This window comes from Paramisgurnus dabryanus, chromosome 2 (assembly GCF_030506205.2).
Source record: "Paramisgurnus dabryanus chromosome 2, PD_genome_1.1, whole genome shotgun sequence".
Taxonomy (NCBI): domain Eukaryota; kingdom Metazoa; phylum Chordata; class Actinopteri; order Cypriniformes; family Cobitidae; genus Paramisgurnus; species Paramisgurnus dabryanus.
Genome location: NC_133338.1, coordinates 36,298,721 through 36,315,733, shown reverse-complemented (window position 1 = coordinate 36,315,733; position 17,013 = coordinate 36,298,721). Strand labels below are relative to the sequence as shown.

The 17,013-nt window shown below is 38.3% G+C and overlaps 1 protein-coding gene across 1 annotated transcript; it reads left to right on the top strand.

Annotated features, from left to right (window-relative positions):
• Positions 1-3,360: 3,360 nt before the first annotated feature.
• Positions 3,361-16,663, top strand: nfx1 (nuclear transcription factor, X-box binding 1). Its single transcript, XM_065289327.2, has 24 exons — positions 3,361-3,521; positions 4,071-5,696; positions 5,919-6,080; positions 6,907-6,984; positions 7,158-7,263; positions 7,766-7,837; positions 7,932-8,071; positions 8,422-8,521; positions 8,640-8,857; positions 9,970-10,067; positions 10,150-10,180; positions 10,288-10,370; positions 10,459-10,567; positions 12,286-12,405; positions 12,519-12,598; positions 12,794-13,024; positions 13,578-13,651; positions 13,922-14,020; positions 14,114-14,155; positions 14,272-14,367; positions 14,949-15,015; positions 15,131-15,276; positions 16,325-16,429; positions 16,518-16,663. Exons 1-24 carry the CDS (start codon positions 3,500-3,502, stop codon positions 16,591-16,593), a joined length of 3,981 nt encoding a protein of 1,326 aa, XP_065145399.1. The 5' UTR covers positions 3,361-3,499; the 3' UTR covers positions 16,594-16,663.
• The last annotated feature ends 350 nt before the right edge of the window (positions 16,664-17,013 follow it).

The following is a 17,013-nucleotide window of genomic DNA, read 5'->3' as shown; positions in this document are numbered from 1 at the left end:
CTAAATATTTTCACGTTTTGTTCTATGACATAAAATACACCAGTTATAATCTGCTTGTGATTTTTTTAAACTTTATTGTGCCTTAAAAACGGTGGTTGCTAAAAGATTGCTAATAGGGACTACATCCTTGGCGGGGAGTTTAGACGTCATCATGACAGGAAATCTGTCACTAGCCTTTCAGCCTCACGTTCTCAGAAGTTTACCTTTCAGTTAATATACATAACGTTATATATTTAGTCTTTTCAAATTGTAGTTTTTCCAAATATTGTTGTACTGTGGAGAGACTGTAGTTTGACATGTTTTGTTTTGTCCGGAGATGCAACCACAAGTCGTCGATGAAAGATGCTCGTTTACCGTCCGATGTTCCCCAGCGGAGACTGTTCGTGCCGTAAGGTAAGCTAACACAACGATGATTTCCATGTGAACACCGTATTTACTGCCTTAATGTGGCCACGACCAAACTTTAATGGTGCATATTGCCCAACACGCGAATGATATGATACTTTGACGGTCAGATGGAATTAAAAAGGCTAAGTTAGCAAGAATAAACGTTTTTCATTACAAAATCAACAGCTAAAATAACTTACCTGTGTCTTTCTCTTAAAATATCTTAAAGCGTGTTTACTTTGCTGTTTAATAGATTAGATCCGCTGCAGTTTTATTAAAGGCTAACGTTACTTCGAGAAATGTGTTTAATTAAAATATTCAAAATAATACCTGGTTTATTGACTTTTATTCAACTTTGCTTTACCCACTAATAATAATGATTGTAGTTATTTGTAAACAGCACTAGTTAGGCATTAGATAACAATGATATTAATCTTTGTTATTTTAATAGTAAAGTGTGATTTTTGTCATTTTAATTTGTAAAGGTGTAACTTCCATAAAACTAACACTGCTTATTTTGAATTTATCCTTAGACGAGCTGACCGGATGCCCAGTGTCCATTCTCGCATCTGCAGCTGTCATTTTCCTGCAGGGGATAAAATGTCCCCGTTTCGTTTATATCCACAAATGATGTTCCCACTGGACAAATTTTGGAAGATCATTCATACTCCCTGAGACAGGATAGGGCTGATGTGCCTAAAAATGTTCCACCACCCATTTATAAAGAGGAGGAAATGGCTACAATTTATGGCTGACAAAGATGATGAACCATCTCCGGCTGATCAAACCCTCACTATCAATTCTGAGGAACAACCAAATAAAAGCACAACTAAAGAAGAGCTGCAGTCTGGATGAAGAATAAGAATCCAGCTTGAGATTGAGTTAGAACATTCCATAACAGAGATTCAGCTTCTCAAAGACTAACTCCAAAGGCAAACGAGTAACTGTCATGACAGGTATTCAGCTTTTCAGATGAGTGAAAGTGTGATTCGAATGGAGACAGGATTGCCAGATAGGGATACTTTCAGTGTTGTGTGTGAATATGTTGCTCATTTTGAGGATTCCATTACGTACTTTGCTGGATGGAGGAGACCCAAAGAAATCATCCTTGAGGACCTTGATTAAAATTCGCCACAACTATACACACTTGCACTTGCATTTTCCATGTGGGCATTCACATTGTGTTGCAAAAATACCTTCTTTCCCTGTAGAGACTTGTCATGTGAATTATATAGTATATAGTTTGTTTTCAGTTTACTTATTTTATGAAAATAAAGATGTTTACTACAAAACTTGCTGCAATGTTTCTGTGGATCAGTGATTGGAGCATTTTGTTAACTTTTGTTTAATTCCCAGAGAACACGCTGATATCTATGGCTTGAATGCACTGTAAGTCACTTGTCTAACAAATACCAAAAATTAAATGTTAAACTATTGTATACTATTGTAACTATACACCAGTCAGCTCACAGTAATGTGAGATAAAATTTACTACACAGGCTCTCACATTAGGGCTTGTGGATTACCAGGTAAAAATATATAGAAAATGTGAACAAAATTAGTATATATGGTTTATTTAGGGAACATGTATGGTTTAATTATAATATATTGTATTTAAGCATTGATGCTATTGGACAATTCTCTTTAAATTCAACATATATAATTATATATATAACCATTATATTAAATGTTTGGAATTTAACTGTGTTCTGTTTGTTCAGAGATTGTATAGTTATCTTATAAATACATAGAACACTTTATTTAACTCCTATATCTCTCCATAGTTTTACTTAATGAGACTTGATAAACCTTGTCCCTCATGCTGGCCCTTACAATACAAGTAAACCAGCATCTAAGCTGCACTGTTATGTTCAGATTTATAGTGGTTCTCTCCTCGATCTATGGTTTTCTATCGTCTAAGTAAGAAAAAGTACATACGATTGGAAATTGATTCGGCAATAGCTAGGGCTTCTGAGATGTTTTTTCTGGCGAATTAGCAAATGGTATGCAAACATACAATCAAACATAATACAGTGAAAGATAATCTTTAAAGTTTATTTGGGCCGCAATGATCATGCATAATAACCTTAATCACAAAGAAAATAATATTAAGGTTTATATAAACTAACGAAATAATAAACTAAGAAATAAATAAAACATTAACAAAAAATCTCAAAGAGGCACGCGTAAACAACATTTCTAACATTTTTGGAAATAACGAATGGGCAATATTTCTCATGAAAAAGTGGATAAGTGTCCATAAACAGCGCAGATCATAATGAGCGAGCGTGTTTTTTAAATAAAGTTTGAGGAAGCTTGATGATGACGTTGATCCGCGACCGGTGCGCTGTAGTCCGTTTATAGCATACCGTTAGCATTTTATATCTGACGGCTTTATTTAGGCTTCAAAATGTATACATTTTCGTTTAACTTATAAAGATTATCTTGATAGACAAAACGTGTAAGGTTCATAACTCTTTGTTGAACACAGATCTTATTTTTTGCGATTTTCCAAAAGTCTATGGGAAAAATGAATGGCTTTTCGATCGAGGGAACCCATGCGCCGCTAACTTCCGGGTTGGCCTACAAAGTGACGTCATGACTTCGGCACTCTATACATAGTTCCAGATTTAAATAGTTTTTTATTTATTTTAACTAAAATAATACATATAAAGAAAGACAAACAGGCTTATTATGCAAATATGTTAAGGACTAAGATATGAAAACAACCTATTTACATTTATAAAAATTATGGAATTTATGAAATATTTAATTTTACCATAATAAATTAGTAACAATATAGTACTATTTCCGTTTATTTGGCAAAATATGAATGAAATAAATTAAAATATTTTATAAACAGAGAAAAAATAGGGTCAATATTTGCAATATAAATCAAGTCAAATCTAAATGCACGAATGACTCAGCGATGTGACGCTGAAGTCACGTGCCTCTCTGTCCGCGAGGTCTCGATCCCTGTCTTCTGATTGGACGAACAGTTTCACCATTATTAGCCACTACTCAGTCGTCGCATTTCGAAAACAATTTATCCTTCAACCCCAAACTGGCAGATATTCTGAAGTTTAGGCACATTTCGGCTACACTGGCCTGAATGGCTGAAGCCTCTATTACAGGTAAGCCGGTGGTTATAGCTAACTCATAGCGGCTAACGTTAGCCGTAAAATGTATGTGTGTGTGCTGTGGACGGTGTGAGTTATGGCTGTACTCTCGTGCACTTACCACATAGCACCGCTCTTTTTATTAGATAACTTTTCTTTATAAATGTGCGTTGTATTTTTTACTCATAGTTCGAGCGTTTAACGATTTTGAAAACCATCGGCACGTGATGCCACAAATTCTGGGTACAAGAAAAGTTTGCTTGCTTATCGTTTGTTGTAGTGTAACAAGTTATAGCAAGAGAGATGTTTTTATGTTAATCGATAAAACATTTATCTCTGGCTTATGTCATTTGACAGCAGAGAGAGGGAGAGATGCAAGCGACGGTTTATCTTTGCCACGTGACGTTTTAGTTTGTGTCAAAAAGCTGACGTCAGGGTGAATGTACCTACAATAAACCCGAAGCCATTACTGTGGTTAATGTCAAGATAATTTTACTGTCATAAAGTCAAAGGGCAGAGAATGAACCGTTTTTCTGGCTCTAACCACTTGTCTCTGACTTTTAGACACATCGAAATTGAATCCAGAGTCTGTTGAGTTTGTACCACAAGCTAAACCCAACCAACCACACTTTAGAAATTACAGACAACAGGACCCCAACCGGCATCATGGTCACCTATTTAGGCAGTCAAGTGGAAATAACCATGGTCAAAATACATTTGAAACCCCTGAGAATAATACATTACCCCCTTTTGAACCACCCATAAGAGGAAGCCCAAGGGGAGGTCGAGGCAGAGGAGTAAGACAAAGAGGTGGACGAGGTAATGGTAGGCATAATAATGACCCTCATCCCCAAAGTGAAAGATGGACAAAACCTACAAATGACAGCGACTTTTCAGGAAAAGGCCACAAAGCTGCTGGTGGTCAGCAGCCCCACGCCTCCACTTCTACCGCATCGATAGAAACGCCTGAGAAAAATGTATTGCCCCCTTTTGAACCACCTATAAGAGAAAGCACAAGGGGAGGTAGAGGAGTAAGACAAAGAGGTGGACGAGGTAATGGTAGGCATAATAATGACCCTCATCCCCAAAGTGAAAGATGGACAAAACCTACAAGTGACAGCGACTTCTCAGGAAGAGACCATGAAGCTACTGGTGTTCAGCCGACCCACACCTCCAATTTAAACACGTTGATGGAAACGCCTGAGAAAAATGTATTGCACCCTTTTGAACCACCAATAAGAGGAAACACAAGGGGAGGTAGAGGCAGAGGAGTAAGACATAGAGGTGGACGAGATAATGGTAGGCACAATAATGACCCTCATCCCCAAAGTGAAAGATGGACAAAACCTACAAATGACAGCGACTTCTCAGGAAGAGACCATGAAGCTACTGGTGTTCAGCCGACCCACACCTCCAATTTAAACACGTTGATGGAAACGCCTGAGAAAAATGTATTGCACCCTTTTGAACCACCAATAAGAGGAAACACAAGGGGAGGTAGAGGCAGAGGAGTAAGACATAGAGGTGGACGAGATAATGGTAGGCACAATAATGACCCTCATCCCCAAAGTGAAAGATGGACAAAACCTACGAATGACAGCGACTCCTCAGGAGGGGACCACAGAGCTTCTGGTCGTCAGCAGCCCCACACTTCCACTTATAACAGGTCGATGGATGAGGAGAGGCGGGAAAGGCCACCTGTCGAGGCCGACATACAAGGATCTTACAGAGGCAGCCAACAGAAGAAGACCTTTAAATTTAGGGATGACAGATCTATTAAGGAACCACTGATCAGCAACAGGGAGGAAAATCTAGATAATCAGGTTCCTGGAAAAGACATTAAGTCTGCTGATGCCTGTAAACATCCCGAACAGGAGCCTGACCAGAAGAATCGTAAGGGATGGAGAGGTGAAGACCGTCGCAGTCATCCCAGTTCCTGGAAGAAAGGACCAGCCCCCAACCATGGGATTCAGGGTAACTGGAGAGAAAGAGAGCCTGTTCATGTCAAAGAGGAGGAGTGGAAGGGTGCAGAAGATGAGGGCGGCAGAGAGAATGAGTCAAACAGGATTGGAGGCGGTGCCAGAGCGAAAAGATCATTTCAGCAGGATCCAGTGCAGAAAAGAGGTCCTGAACGAAGAACAGGACCAGTGAAACGCATGGAGCCTTCCAAAAGCAAAGAAACACAGACAGGTAAGTAAGGGATATTGTACATCCAACCACAAATAAAACCAGGCATGTTGGTCAGGACACCAAACACGAATGTTTTACAAATTATTGCCACTTATGCAAAATTAGAACTATAAGCTATACTTTTAGATAGATGTACGTTAAAAGTGATGGATTAAAAGAAATATACTGTCACATATTTTATGTGCTTTTTAACACGCTTAACTTTTCTTTTTGTCTTTTTAGGGTGTCTTATTGAGCAGCTGACAGAAGAGAAGTATGAGTGTATGGTCTGTTGTGATGTGATTCGGGTCATGGCCCCAGTTTGGAGCTGTCAAAGCTGTTTTCACGTATTTCACCTTAACTGCATCAAGAAATGGGCTCGTTCACCTGCATCTCAAGCTGATGGTACGTCATTATCACATTATTAATTAATCCACAGTAATTACTAGGGGTGGCACGGTACATAAAAAACATCCAAACATTCAGTTCGCTTGTCTCGGTTCGGAGCATGTCGCACGGTTTGATGCATGCACAAAGTAGCATAGTGCCCGTATGTTACTGTTTGGGGAGATGTTTACTCGACACACAGACTCGGTACCGGCGTGATGAGACGTCATGCTCGGGTAGATTCGCCTGGAACTCATGCTTCTTGGGTTGCGGAGCCGCGCGCAAAGTTACAAAATTTGACTTGCACACCGTCAAGCAAAATGGGGTCCCGCGCATTTAATGCGCACTACCGCCCACTCCGTGTTGACGTCATTTTTGCTGCACGCACCCTCATCCTCGTGTGGACGTGTATAGTAAAGTATAAACAAGGCAAGTTACACTGAAGTTGGCAGTTTGATAAATGCAAGTTATTTCTTCAGTTTAATCTTTGTGTGCTTCAAGTTCAATCTTTGTGTGCTAAAAGGCACATACGTTTCTGTAGAGATAGCAATACACATTCTCCTCTTTTTTTGCCAAGTACATGTCATCAATGTCTTCTCTCTGGCTTTATCAAAATCTCACCTAGCTTTCCTCAGAGATGGTCCCAATAAGGTCCTTAAAGTCAAATCAAATTCACTTTTGTGAAGTAAATTTCTGGAGTGTTAACAGTTAAAAGAAAAAACAACAACAATAAACGTATAGAACCGAAAACCGTGGCCCTAAAACCATGATACGCACCAAACCGTGGGCTTTGTGAACCGTGCCACCCCTAGTAATCACATTTACAATCTTTAATATTTTGCAGATGGCAGTGAAGGTTGGCGTTGTCCTGCATGCCAGCATGTGGCACTGAAAGTCCCCAATGCCTACACCTGCTTTTGTGGTAGGAAGTGTTTTGTATCTTACAAGATTTCTGCTGTGAATCATTTGTACAAGTGTCTTGTGTTTTTTTTTTATATAAATAATTTTATATAAGTGCAACCATTTTATTGTGATAAATGTATAAGGTTGGTCCTCCAGTTAACTGTTTTTATCTACTTTAAATTTAATGGACAGCAAAGGTAACCAATCCTGAATACCAGCGCACTGAGATTCCTCACAGCTGCGGAGATATGTGTGGAAAGAAGAGGAGTGGAGGGGAATGTAACCACCCCTGTAATATGTAAGAGCTTAGCAGCACAATTTGAGCAGTCTTACATTCAGGATTTTTAACCATATGTGCTCATATCGTTCACTCTAATCGGCTTGTTCAAAATTCAACTGGTCCATTTGTTTCTTCTGATCTCAAAGTCACGTGTTTCATTAGAGATTTGCACAATCAGGGCTATAAAATGCTACATATATAACAGATATATAAAAAGTTTCCTGTGCAGTTAATGAATTTACCACATTAGCACCAGTGTAAACCTTGTCTTCCCATGTGTGTGAAACAAAGAGATTTCTGTTTCACATGGGTACCATATGATTTGCAGGACTATTAAAACTAAATAAATTCCTCCAACAAACTGTTTCCAGGAGCTGTTTTTCCAAAAAGCACTAAAAAACTTTAACCTCTGGGTCTGCAGTGTTATGTGCAAAATTATTCATACACAGCCCTGCTATCATAGTACATTTGGCACCTCTGTATGTATGTTGACATTTTGCTCTTTCTCTTGCCTTTGTAGCTTGTGCCACCCAGGGCCCTGCCCACAGTGTCCTGCTTTTATCACCAAGAAATGCATTTGTGGTAAAATGAGGTACTACGAACTGTTACCGATTACAGCTGTGTGTAAGCATTTACCCAGATAAAAAAAACTGATACAAAAAAATAATTTTTTTGGGTGTGTGCAGTAAGCCAGTGCGTTGCAGTCAAACAGGACCTCTGCTTTGTCAGGAAGTCTGTGGAGCGCTGTTAAACTGTGCCCAGCACTCCTGTGCCCAGGTTTGCCACTCGGGACCATGCCAACCGTGCCAACTACGTGTCCAGCAAGGTATTTACTACTTCTGTCTAGGGATGCGTGATAATTCGCATGTGATTGTCATTGCGCATCTCGTCAGTAAAGCCGGTTATGTGATTAGAAGTTTGTCGCCATCACATGCTTTCAGATTGAGCGGCATTTACTATACAAAGCCATAGTTCACTGACAATCGAGGCAATTTCGCATTAATTATCGCGGAATCTTCCCCTGCGATGTGTGGCCCAGCTTGTCAGTGAACTACGGCTTTGTGTAGTAAATGCTACTCCATTTGAATCCCTACTTCTGTCATTTCTTATGTTTATTTAATTATCTTATTTTGATTGTTGTATTTTCATGCATTATTCTTATGTGTCCATTTATAGTGTGCTTCTGTGGTGTGGCATTCAGAGATGTGGCATGCGGGACTGATCATGCAAGTTTTGATGGATCGGGATATTTCTCCTGTTGCAAACCATGTGGAAAGTATGTTACAATATTTATCATAAAACCTGTACCTATGTATGGTATGTCTTGAGTATCTAGGCATTTGACTTATTTGTGTTTTTTTCAACCTCTAAAATTGGACTGATTCTTGCTTTAGAATGCTAGACTGCCAGTCCCATCGCTGTCAGCAGTCATGCCACCCCGGGCAGTGCCAACCATGTTCACGTAGCTCCAAGCTGGTGCGCAGTTGCCCGTGTGGACAGACTCCACTGTCAAAGCTTTTAGAGCTCGGCTACCCAGAGAGAAAGACCTGTACTGATCCTATCCCATCATGTGGCAAGACCTGCAACAAGCCACTGCCATGTGGAAATGCTGGTATGTATCTGATTTTTGCCATAACTGTACAGGTAATTTTTCTAAATATTTTAAAGTTTGAAAGTAGTTTTTAGTTATATACATTTCAGTATTTATTATGATTTATTTATAAGTTAAAGTTACTAAAGGCTATGTATTTTAAGTCTATTTAAAGGAACACGCCCCCATTTTGGGAATTTAGCTTATTCATTGTATCCCCCAGAGTTTGATAAGTCCATAAATACCTTTCTCATCTCCATGCATGCTGTAACTCTGTCTGACGCAGCCCCCGCTAGCTTAGCTTAGCACAAAGACTGGAAATGCATGGCTCCAGCTAGCAAACTGCTCCCAATAAGTGACAAAATAACGCAAACATTTTCCTATTTATGTGTTGTGATTTGTATAGTCAAACCGTGTACAAATAACAAGGTGATATGAGACACAGCGATCTTTTAACAGTATACATACTGGGAACTATATTCTCAGAAGGCGAAGCATTGCTACTGGGCCGAGTGATTTGCTCGCAGCACCCGAGAAGCCCCTGGTGAGGAGCAGAGAGTTCGGTCAGAGTTGTGCAAATCACTCCGCCCAAGTAGCAGTGGTTCGTCTTCAGAGAATATAGTTACCAGTATGTTTACTGTTAAAAGATGGCTGTGTCTCATATGACCTTGTTATTTGTACACGGTTTGACTATACAAATCACAACACATAAATAGGAAAATGTTTGCGTTATTTTGTCACTTATTTGGGAGTAATTTGCTAGCTGGAGCCATTCACTTCCAGTCTTTGTGCTAAGCTAAGCTAGCGGGGGCTGCGTCAGACAGAGTTACAGCACACACGGAGATGAGAAAGGTATGTATGGACTTATCTAACTCTGGGGGATACTGTGAATAAGCTAAATTCCCAAAATGTGGGCGTGTTCCTTTAAGTCTTCTATTCTATGACACCTCAAATTTTCTGGCTATGGATTAATAAAATATTATCTTATATATTAAATAGTACTGAATAATGTGTCACATGCAAGTATTTTAACATATTCTGTAACATAATAATATGGCAAAAAGGGAACAGATGTTTGTCATGAAATCTGTTCAGAATTCTTATTTTTGATATAGTTTTCTGATCTGGTTTAGATTCTATCCACTTGTGTGAAAAGCTCTGCCATGAGGACAGCTGTGGACCCTGTTCTTTGACCTCCACTATTAAATGCAGATGTGGTAGTAACATCAAGGTTCGACCATTTACTATACAGCTGCACAGAAGAATGTTGTAAAATCCTCATGTCTTATTCAGTGTGTATTCTTTCTTTATAGGAAGTTCCATGTGCATCGATTCAGATTGAAAGTAAGGCTTTGGACACTTGTGGGATATCAGGGCAGTTATTAATGTAACACAATAATTCAATGTACCGCAGTTACTGTGTTAATTATTTTGTGTTTCTTTTTCTACAGACGACACGGTGTTTGCTTGTGAGAAACGGTGCAGCAAAAAGCGCTCCTGTGGCAGACACAAGTGTGGAGAGTTGTGCTGTGTGGTAAGTCTGACTTTTAGAAATGTTTGTGTCTGTGTGCAGTAGTCAAAGGAAAGGCATATAAACTAAATGTCCTCTCATTCTTTATCAGGATAAGGAGCATAATTGTTTCATGATTTGCGGCTACAAGCTCAACTGCGGTCTGCACCAGTGTCAGGAGCTTTGTCATCGTGGCAACTGCCAGCCTTGTTGGCAAACCAGTAAGATTATGTCCTCAAACATCTTTAAATGCGTCATCTTGTTCAACTGACTTTTTCATTGTAAGCTTTTTTGTGAAGTTGCTGGGAATGAGAACGACAGGGTATGTGTGGTCATATCGTGCAGTGCTGTTAACAGCTGGAGCAACATGCTGCGTTAATGGCCTTTGTGACACAAAAATAACTTTTGTGAACTAGCGTGAAAATATTATTTAGTAATTGGAATGGGCTGTTCTGATTTTAACTATTATATTGAGATGCTTTTTACACTAAAGAACCGATCCATAACATCTACCACCAGTTTCGCAAAGGCTTAAGGCTGGGCCTAGACTAAAACAAATGTTGGACCTGTATCAACTGAAATACCTTGCATTGACCGATTTTAAAGGGGTGGTTCAATGGTATTTCATGCATTTCACTATATCACTTATTAACACTGTTTAGGAGTTGTTTCCTCATGCTAAACGTAGGCAAAGTGTCAAAAAAGCAGTTGGGTGTGTTACAGAGTATTTTTGTGCCGAATGTACATCGCCAGGGTTCGTAAAATTTCGGAAAGTTTTTTTGGATTACGGGCCCAGCTGACGTTTCAGAGGTTTCTATACGTATCACTGCTTTTTATGGGCACTTGCCCTGGAAGATCCCGCCCACCCGTCAATCAGCGGGAGATGCTAGAACTTACAAACATCACGCGACAGCTTTGTTTAATTTCAAGACTCAACAATGGCATAAATTAGGTAGTGTGTTTTTGGATGTAAGGAGAAGAAAGTCAGCATTATGGAAAGAATGGATATAGTTTGTTTATCCGGGGTAGTAGCAGAGTTTTTATTTATTGTTGGATCCACATTCATTCTTAAATAGAGATTGTGACAGACCTCTGATAGATGATAGTGAGATTCCAGCAAAAACATTGTTAGGTGAGACACCTCTATTCAAAGTAGTGTTACAAGCTAGTGGGATTAGGCCAAGGCGAGATCCATGAGATTTTGGCGGTATGATATCCTTAAAGAGTAACTAAACCCCAAACCAACTTTTTTTAGTTAATGATCTGTAAGAATGATGCTTTATTAGTGCTGTTCATTGATTTTAGTAAGTTTTTTGACATTTGGATATAAAGTGTTTCAATACTACAATATATGGTGTAAAAACGTCTGAGTGCTGCCCTCTTGAGGTTGAACGGTGGCTACTGCAGTTGAATTTTCCTATTGGATGTTGGGTCCAAGAAATGACTCGTGACGTAAGCAGGTTCAAGCTCACCACACCCTTGTTACGATCTCACCACACACTTAGTTCGTCCCCTCTATCTCCGTTGGGATCTGCCCACTTTTCTTGCATTTTTCAAATATTGCAGTGGGTGGAGTCAGGCTCTGACCAGGGGTTTAGTTACGCTTTAAGCAAAAATACCACCGTTTCATGGTATTTCAGTATTGCCATTGCAACACTAAAATGTGTGGTGTTATTTTTTGTAATATATCAATATAAACATCAAATCAATTACATTACGTAATGATTGAATTAATTTTGTGTAAACGCAGCTCATAGCTTGGAAATGGTAGCAAATAAAAAAATGTAACCTTTATGCTTTAATACCTCTGTATACCTTGAAACCGGTAACCGGCCCTTGCCTAAGTGGGATGCCATCTTAATGAGTCTGCCCTCCAAAAAACCCTTTATGATGTACATCTACTTTTTCTTTACATCCAGCACTGTTTGCTCTCTCTAAGGTTTTGATGAATTGGCATGCTACTGTGGAGAAACAGTGCTCTACCCACCCATCCCTTGTGGAACCAAACCACCTGAATGTAAAAATGTGTGCACCCGCCAGCATGACTGTGATCATCCAGGTACTCCTGTCTGCTCAGATAATGGCTCCTTAATGTGATCTTCACTGATGTTCAATTAAGGAATTCCACAAACATGGTTAAGCAGCTGATGTGAGTTTGTGTTTTTCCCGTAGTGTTTCATTCCTGCCACAGTGAGGAAAGATGCCCTCCTTGTACGTACCTCATCAAGAAATGGTGCATGGGTAATCATGAGGTAATGAGTCACAATGTATGAGAACATTGGATTCAAATACACACATACTAATTAAATGTATACCTTGAATGCAGTCAGTTGGATAAATGTGTTTGCCAAAGTCATAACTGTAAATGTATCAAAACGTTACTTAAAATATGCATCTTATTTTTTTAAGCTTTGCATCCTTTCCTTTTTTGTCATATTTCTCCCCAGCAAAGGAGTAATATCCCATGCCACCTGCAGGACATATCTTGTGGTTTAATATGTGATAAGGTCCTACCTTGTGAATCTCATCGCTGTAAGAAGATTTGTCATCGTGGGGAATGCCAGACAGATGGGGAATGTAAACAACCATGCACTCATCCTAGACCTGGATGTGGACACCCTTGTTCTGCTCCTTGCCACCCAGGCAGTCCTTGTCCTCCCAGTACCTGCAGTGCCAAGGTACAGCCCCTCTCTCATTTTAACTTTATTCTGCATAGTAACACTATGTTCTTTAACTGTAGCCAAATTTATTTTTAATTCGTAGCTGACAAACTCTGGAGGGTGCATGTGTTCTGGGCCATACTTAGTCCAAAATCCACAACACATTAGATGTCAGGAGTGTAAATTTATTACAAGTAAAGGGATTTTTGAATCAGTGAAATGTTGTTAAAGGAAATGGTTACAGGTTATAAAGAGTATTGAGTTGTATGGAAAAGTAGCACTAAAGGCTTTTCTGTTATTTTTATTACTAGAATTCTTAATACAGTTTATTTGTAAATGTATGCGAATCATTTCTGTATTAATTTGTTCTTTGCAAAACATAAATAACTGTGTTTAAAAAAATAATTGTTGCATTTCCATTATTTGAAACATTGTGAATTGAAAATACAGCCAATGGAAATGCGTCAATTTGCATTGGACATATTTTCAATTTGTGCAGTTTAAAGGGTAATGGAAACGCAGATACTGAGATTTAAAATGGTCATATTTGTTTACCACTTTCATTCTCTAGGTGGCACTGCAGTGTGACTGTGGCCGTAAAAAGGAGACAGTTCCTTGCGCTGAAGCATCCAGTTCCTACCAAAGGTAGTAACACTCCCAAGATATCAGCACCTTTATGGCCAGTAAAGTAATGATGCTGTCTGAAGTTTATGTAGATTGTTTATTGAGTAGAGAAGTGTGTTATTGCAAGTCATTTTTTTTCACCAATAATCACTGATGGTTGGACTATCACAGAAAGTTTGTATACATTTCTGATAAATAATTAGGTCTGTGGATAACAAAAAAGATCATGGTAACACTACTGCTATTTATGTTGGTCTAAAAACAAACACAACTTATATTTCTGTTGTGAAGATATGCAGCTATTGCGGTGGCCAGTAAGCTGTCAGATATGCAGCTGGGAGAATCAGTTGACATTGGACAACTCACAAAGAAGGAGCAGAAAAAAGCCAGGTGCTTGTTTACTGTTTGTTTATTGTGTGTTTCATGTATCAGGGTTTTTTAGGGCACTTGAAGTAACCACCATGTATTTACTTTCTCTGTCAGATTGGAGTGTGATCAAGAGTGTGCTACACTGGAGAGAAACAGGTGAATGGAATGATGGCACATGCTTTTATGATTACATGATCTGTGCCTGTATAGTACATGAGTAAATGAGACAGTGTGTTGGGTACTTTGGTTGTAATTGTTTTTTTCACCCTTAGGCGGCTGGCTGAGGCATTGCAGATTGACCAGTCGGTGGATCCTTTTAATAAGTCCACAACTTCCAAATACAGTGACTCTCTCAAAGAGGATGCAAGGTTTTGTAAACATATTTCACATACCAGTTTGTCAAATTTTAAAAAGTAAAAGAATGCAATGCATTAACAACAAAGTTAGGGCATTAATTGTTTCAGATTCTATGGGCCAACATGCTTAATGCTGAATGATTTTATTTAAACAATTTTATTTGCATTCTTGAACAGACTTGCAAAACTATGTTCAACAGCTACAGCAGTTAAATCTATAAGCCATTCATGCATCTATCACATCTGTTTTTCAAAAGCAGTCACATTCCAAACATAAGAATGGGGGTTGTAATTTTAATTAAAGAAAACAAAATGATTTACATTTTTGTCTTGTGGGTTCACATTGCTATTAACTAGGCCCCTCAAATGTTTACAATTAAGTTTGGATTCTTATATTAATCTACTACACAGCCAAGTTAAAGCATTGAATGTGGGGGCAGTCATTCTTACACTGCCTGTAAAGACATTATGGGTTCCATACCATTTTATTGATGGGTTTACAGATAAAGGAGCACAGCAAATTCACAATCTTTCATGCTATATGCTATCTTTACGAAATACTTGCACAACAAACATTTATTTTTGAAATGCAGGAAAGATTTGAAGTTTGTCTGGGAAATTGAGGACAAGATGAAGAATTTAGTTGAACTGGCTAGCAAGGTAAGGTATAAATAATTAGGTACACCGTAAACTGTAATTCTTTTACAGTTGACTATCCATGCATTTAATTAAAGCATTATTTTCAGAACTACATAATTGTGTTTTTTCCCTATAGGGCAAACAGACAAAAAGGAGTCACTGTTTCCCACCTATGAAACGTGAACACCGTAAAATTATCCACGAGTTAGCTGAGGCATATGGTGTGGAAAGTGTTAGCTATGATAGTGAACCCAAACGCAATGTCGTGCTCACTGCCGTCAGGTCAGCTGAAGAGAAACCGCCTATACACACACACTATCAATTGATTATGTTTTTGATATGTAAACCTGTAACGTAGTTAATCCTGCAGGATTACTAGTGTATATTTCCATTAATATATAAAAAGTTCAAATGCAAAACCTGCTAAATGCATCTGGCATGATTTCTTGTTATTTAGCATTTTTTTTAGCTCTCTTAAAGGATTCTGTCTAAAAAAATAATAATATAACTTATAGTAGGGATGAGCGGGGAACAAACGAACAAAGGGTTAATTGTTACATGGCTACTTTACATATTTATAGAGAGAGAAAATGATGATCAGAAGATAATCTCTTGTGAATTTTGTGAAAAGTTTTGATGCGTTTTTAATGAAACTATTGAACAAAGAGTGTTATGGAGGCATGAAAGTAAAATTCTTCATCTTATGTTTTTTTCTCTTTGATTTCTGAGTTGGTTGTGTAAGTCACCAATTCCAGCCTTATATTAAGACAATATTTGTCTTAATTGTGCAGCCCTTTCAAAAAATCTATTTATATGCATTGATGCATAATAAAAGGATGGTTAGATGAAGGATCATGGATGGATGAATGTGTGGATGTCTACCTATTAAAGGCAGATGTATAAACAATATCCACATTCAGTATATAGACAAAATTGTATTAAATTATTAGTGTTTAAACCAAATTTTTTGCTGGTGTGTGTTGATTGTGTAAAAAAAAATTATTAATCTAACTTAAATAACTTGAATGATGAAGCCAAAGTCAAAAAGCGTTAAGTTGCGCCCAGCTCTCCCCTACGTGTCGAGAGCATTCGGTTACAATTTTCTCATTTTTGAAGGGTTTTGCATCTGAACTCTTTATATTTTAAAGTCTTGACCTATTAGGAGAAAGCCAAATTTAAAAAAAATTCTTGTCCTGCCTATAATAATAAATATCTAATATTGAAACGCATATAAGTAAAAATACATTGAACATCTCTTTTAGTGACACACATAACCTTGTATCAGTAGCATTGGGTAATCTTGAACAAAATTGTTTGGGTGTGTTTTCAGGGGGAAATCTGTGTGTCCTAACATCAGTCTGACTGCTTTGATTGAAAGGGAAACTGTTACCAGAGCCCCTCCTCCCATTGCCCACATCAAACAACATAACAGCAAGTATGCTCATTTCTAGACAGTATAGCATAAAGGGCGAGTCTAAAATGTATCACATCTAATGAAATATTTTACTTTACATTTGTTTCAGGGTCGACAACAGTAACGCTTTGATGAAACCAGCTAAAGAAGAACCCACCGTTGATTATTTTGATGTGCAGGATTGAAATGATTTTTCAAACAGTCACTGTAATATGCATTTAAAATAAAACGGCACATGATTGCTTGGCAGTTCAACATTTTTCTTCTGTGTGTACATATTATTTTTATTTACCTTAGAACCTAAGCTTGTTTTCAAAATTAGCCATGCTATACACTAACTTGATGTTACACAAATTTAATACCTGGTTTACAATTATCACGTGAAGGGGTGGGGGTGTAAGTTAGGCTCATTATTTGGCCCAGAAGAGAAGGGCCCCTAAAAACTTTTGTCTTTAAATCCCTTAATAATTAGTAATTGTCAAGATTTAACAGTTGACGAAACATTGTTGGTAGATATTTGATTGTTTAGAGAACCAATAAAAAGTGCCATTTTAATTTTACCCTCTTTTATATAAAGCCTACTGACCTGACCATTTGTAAAAATT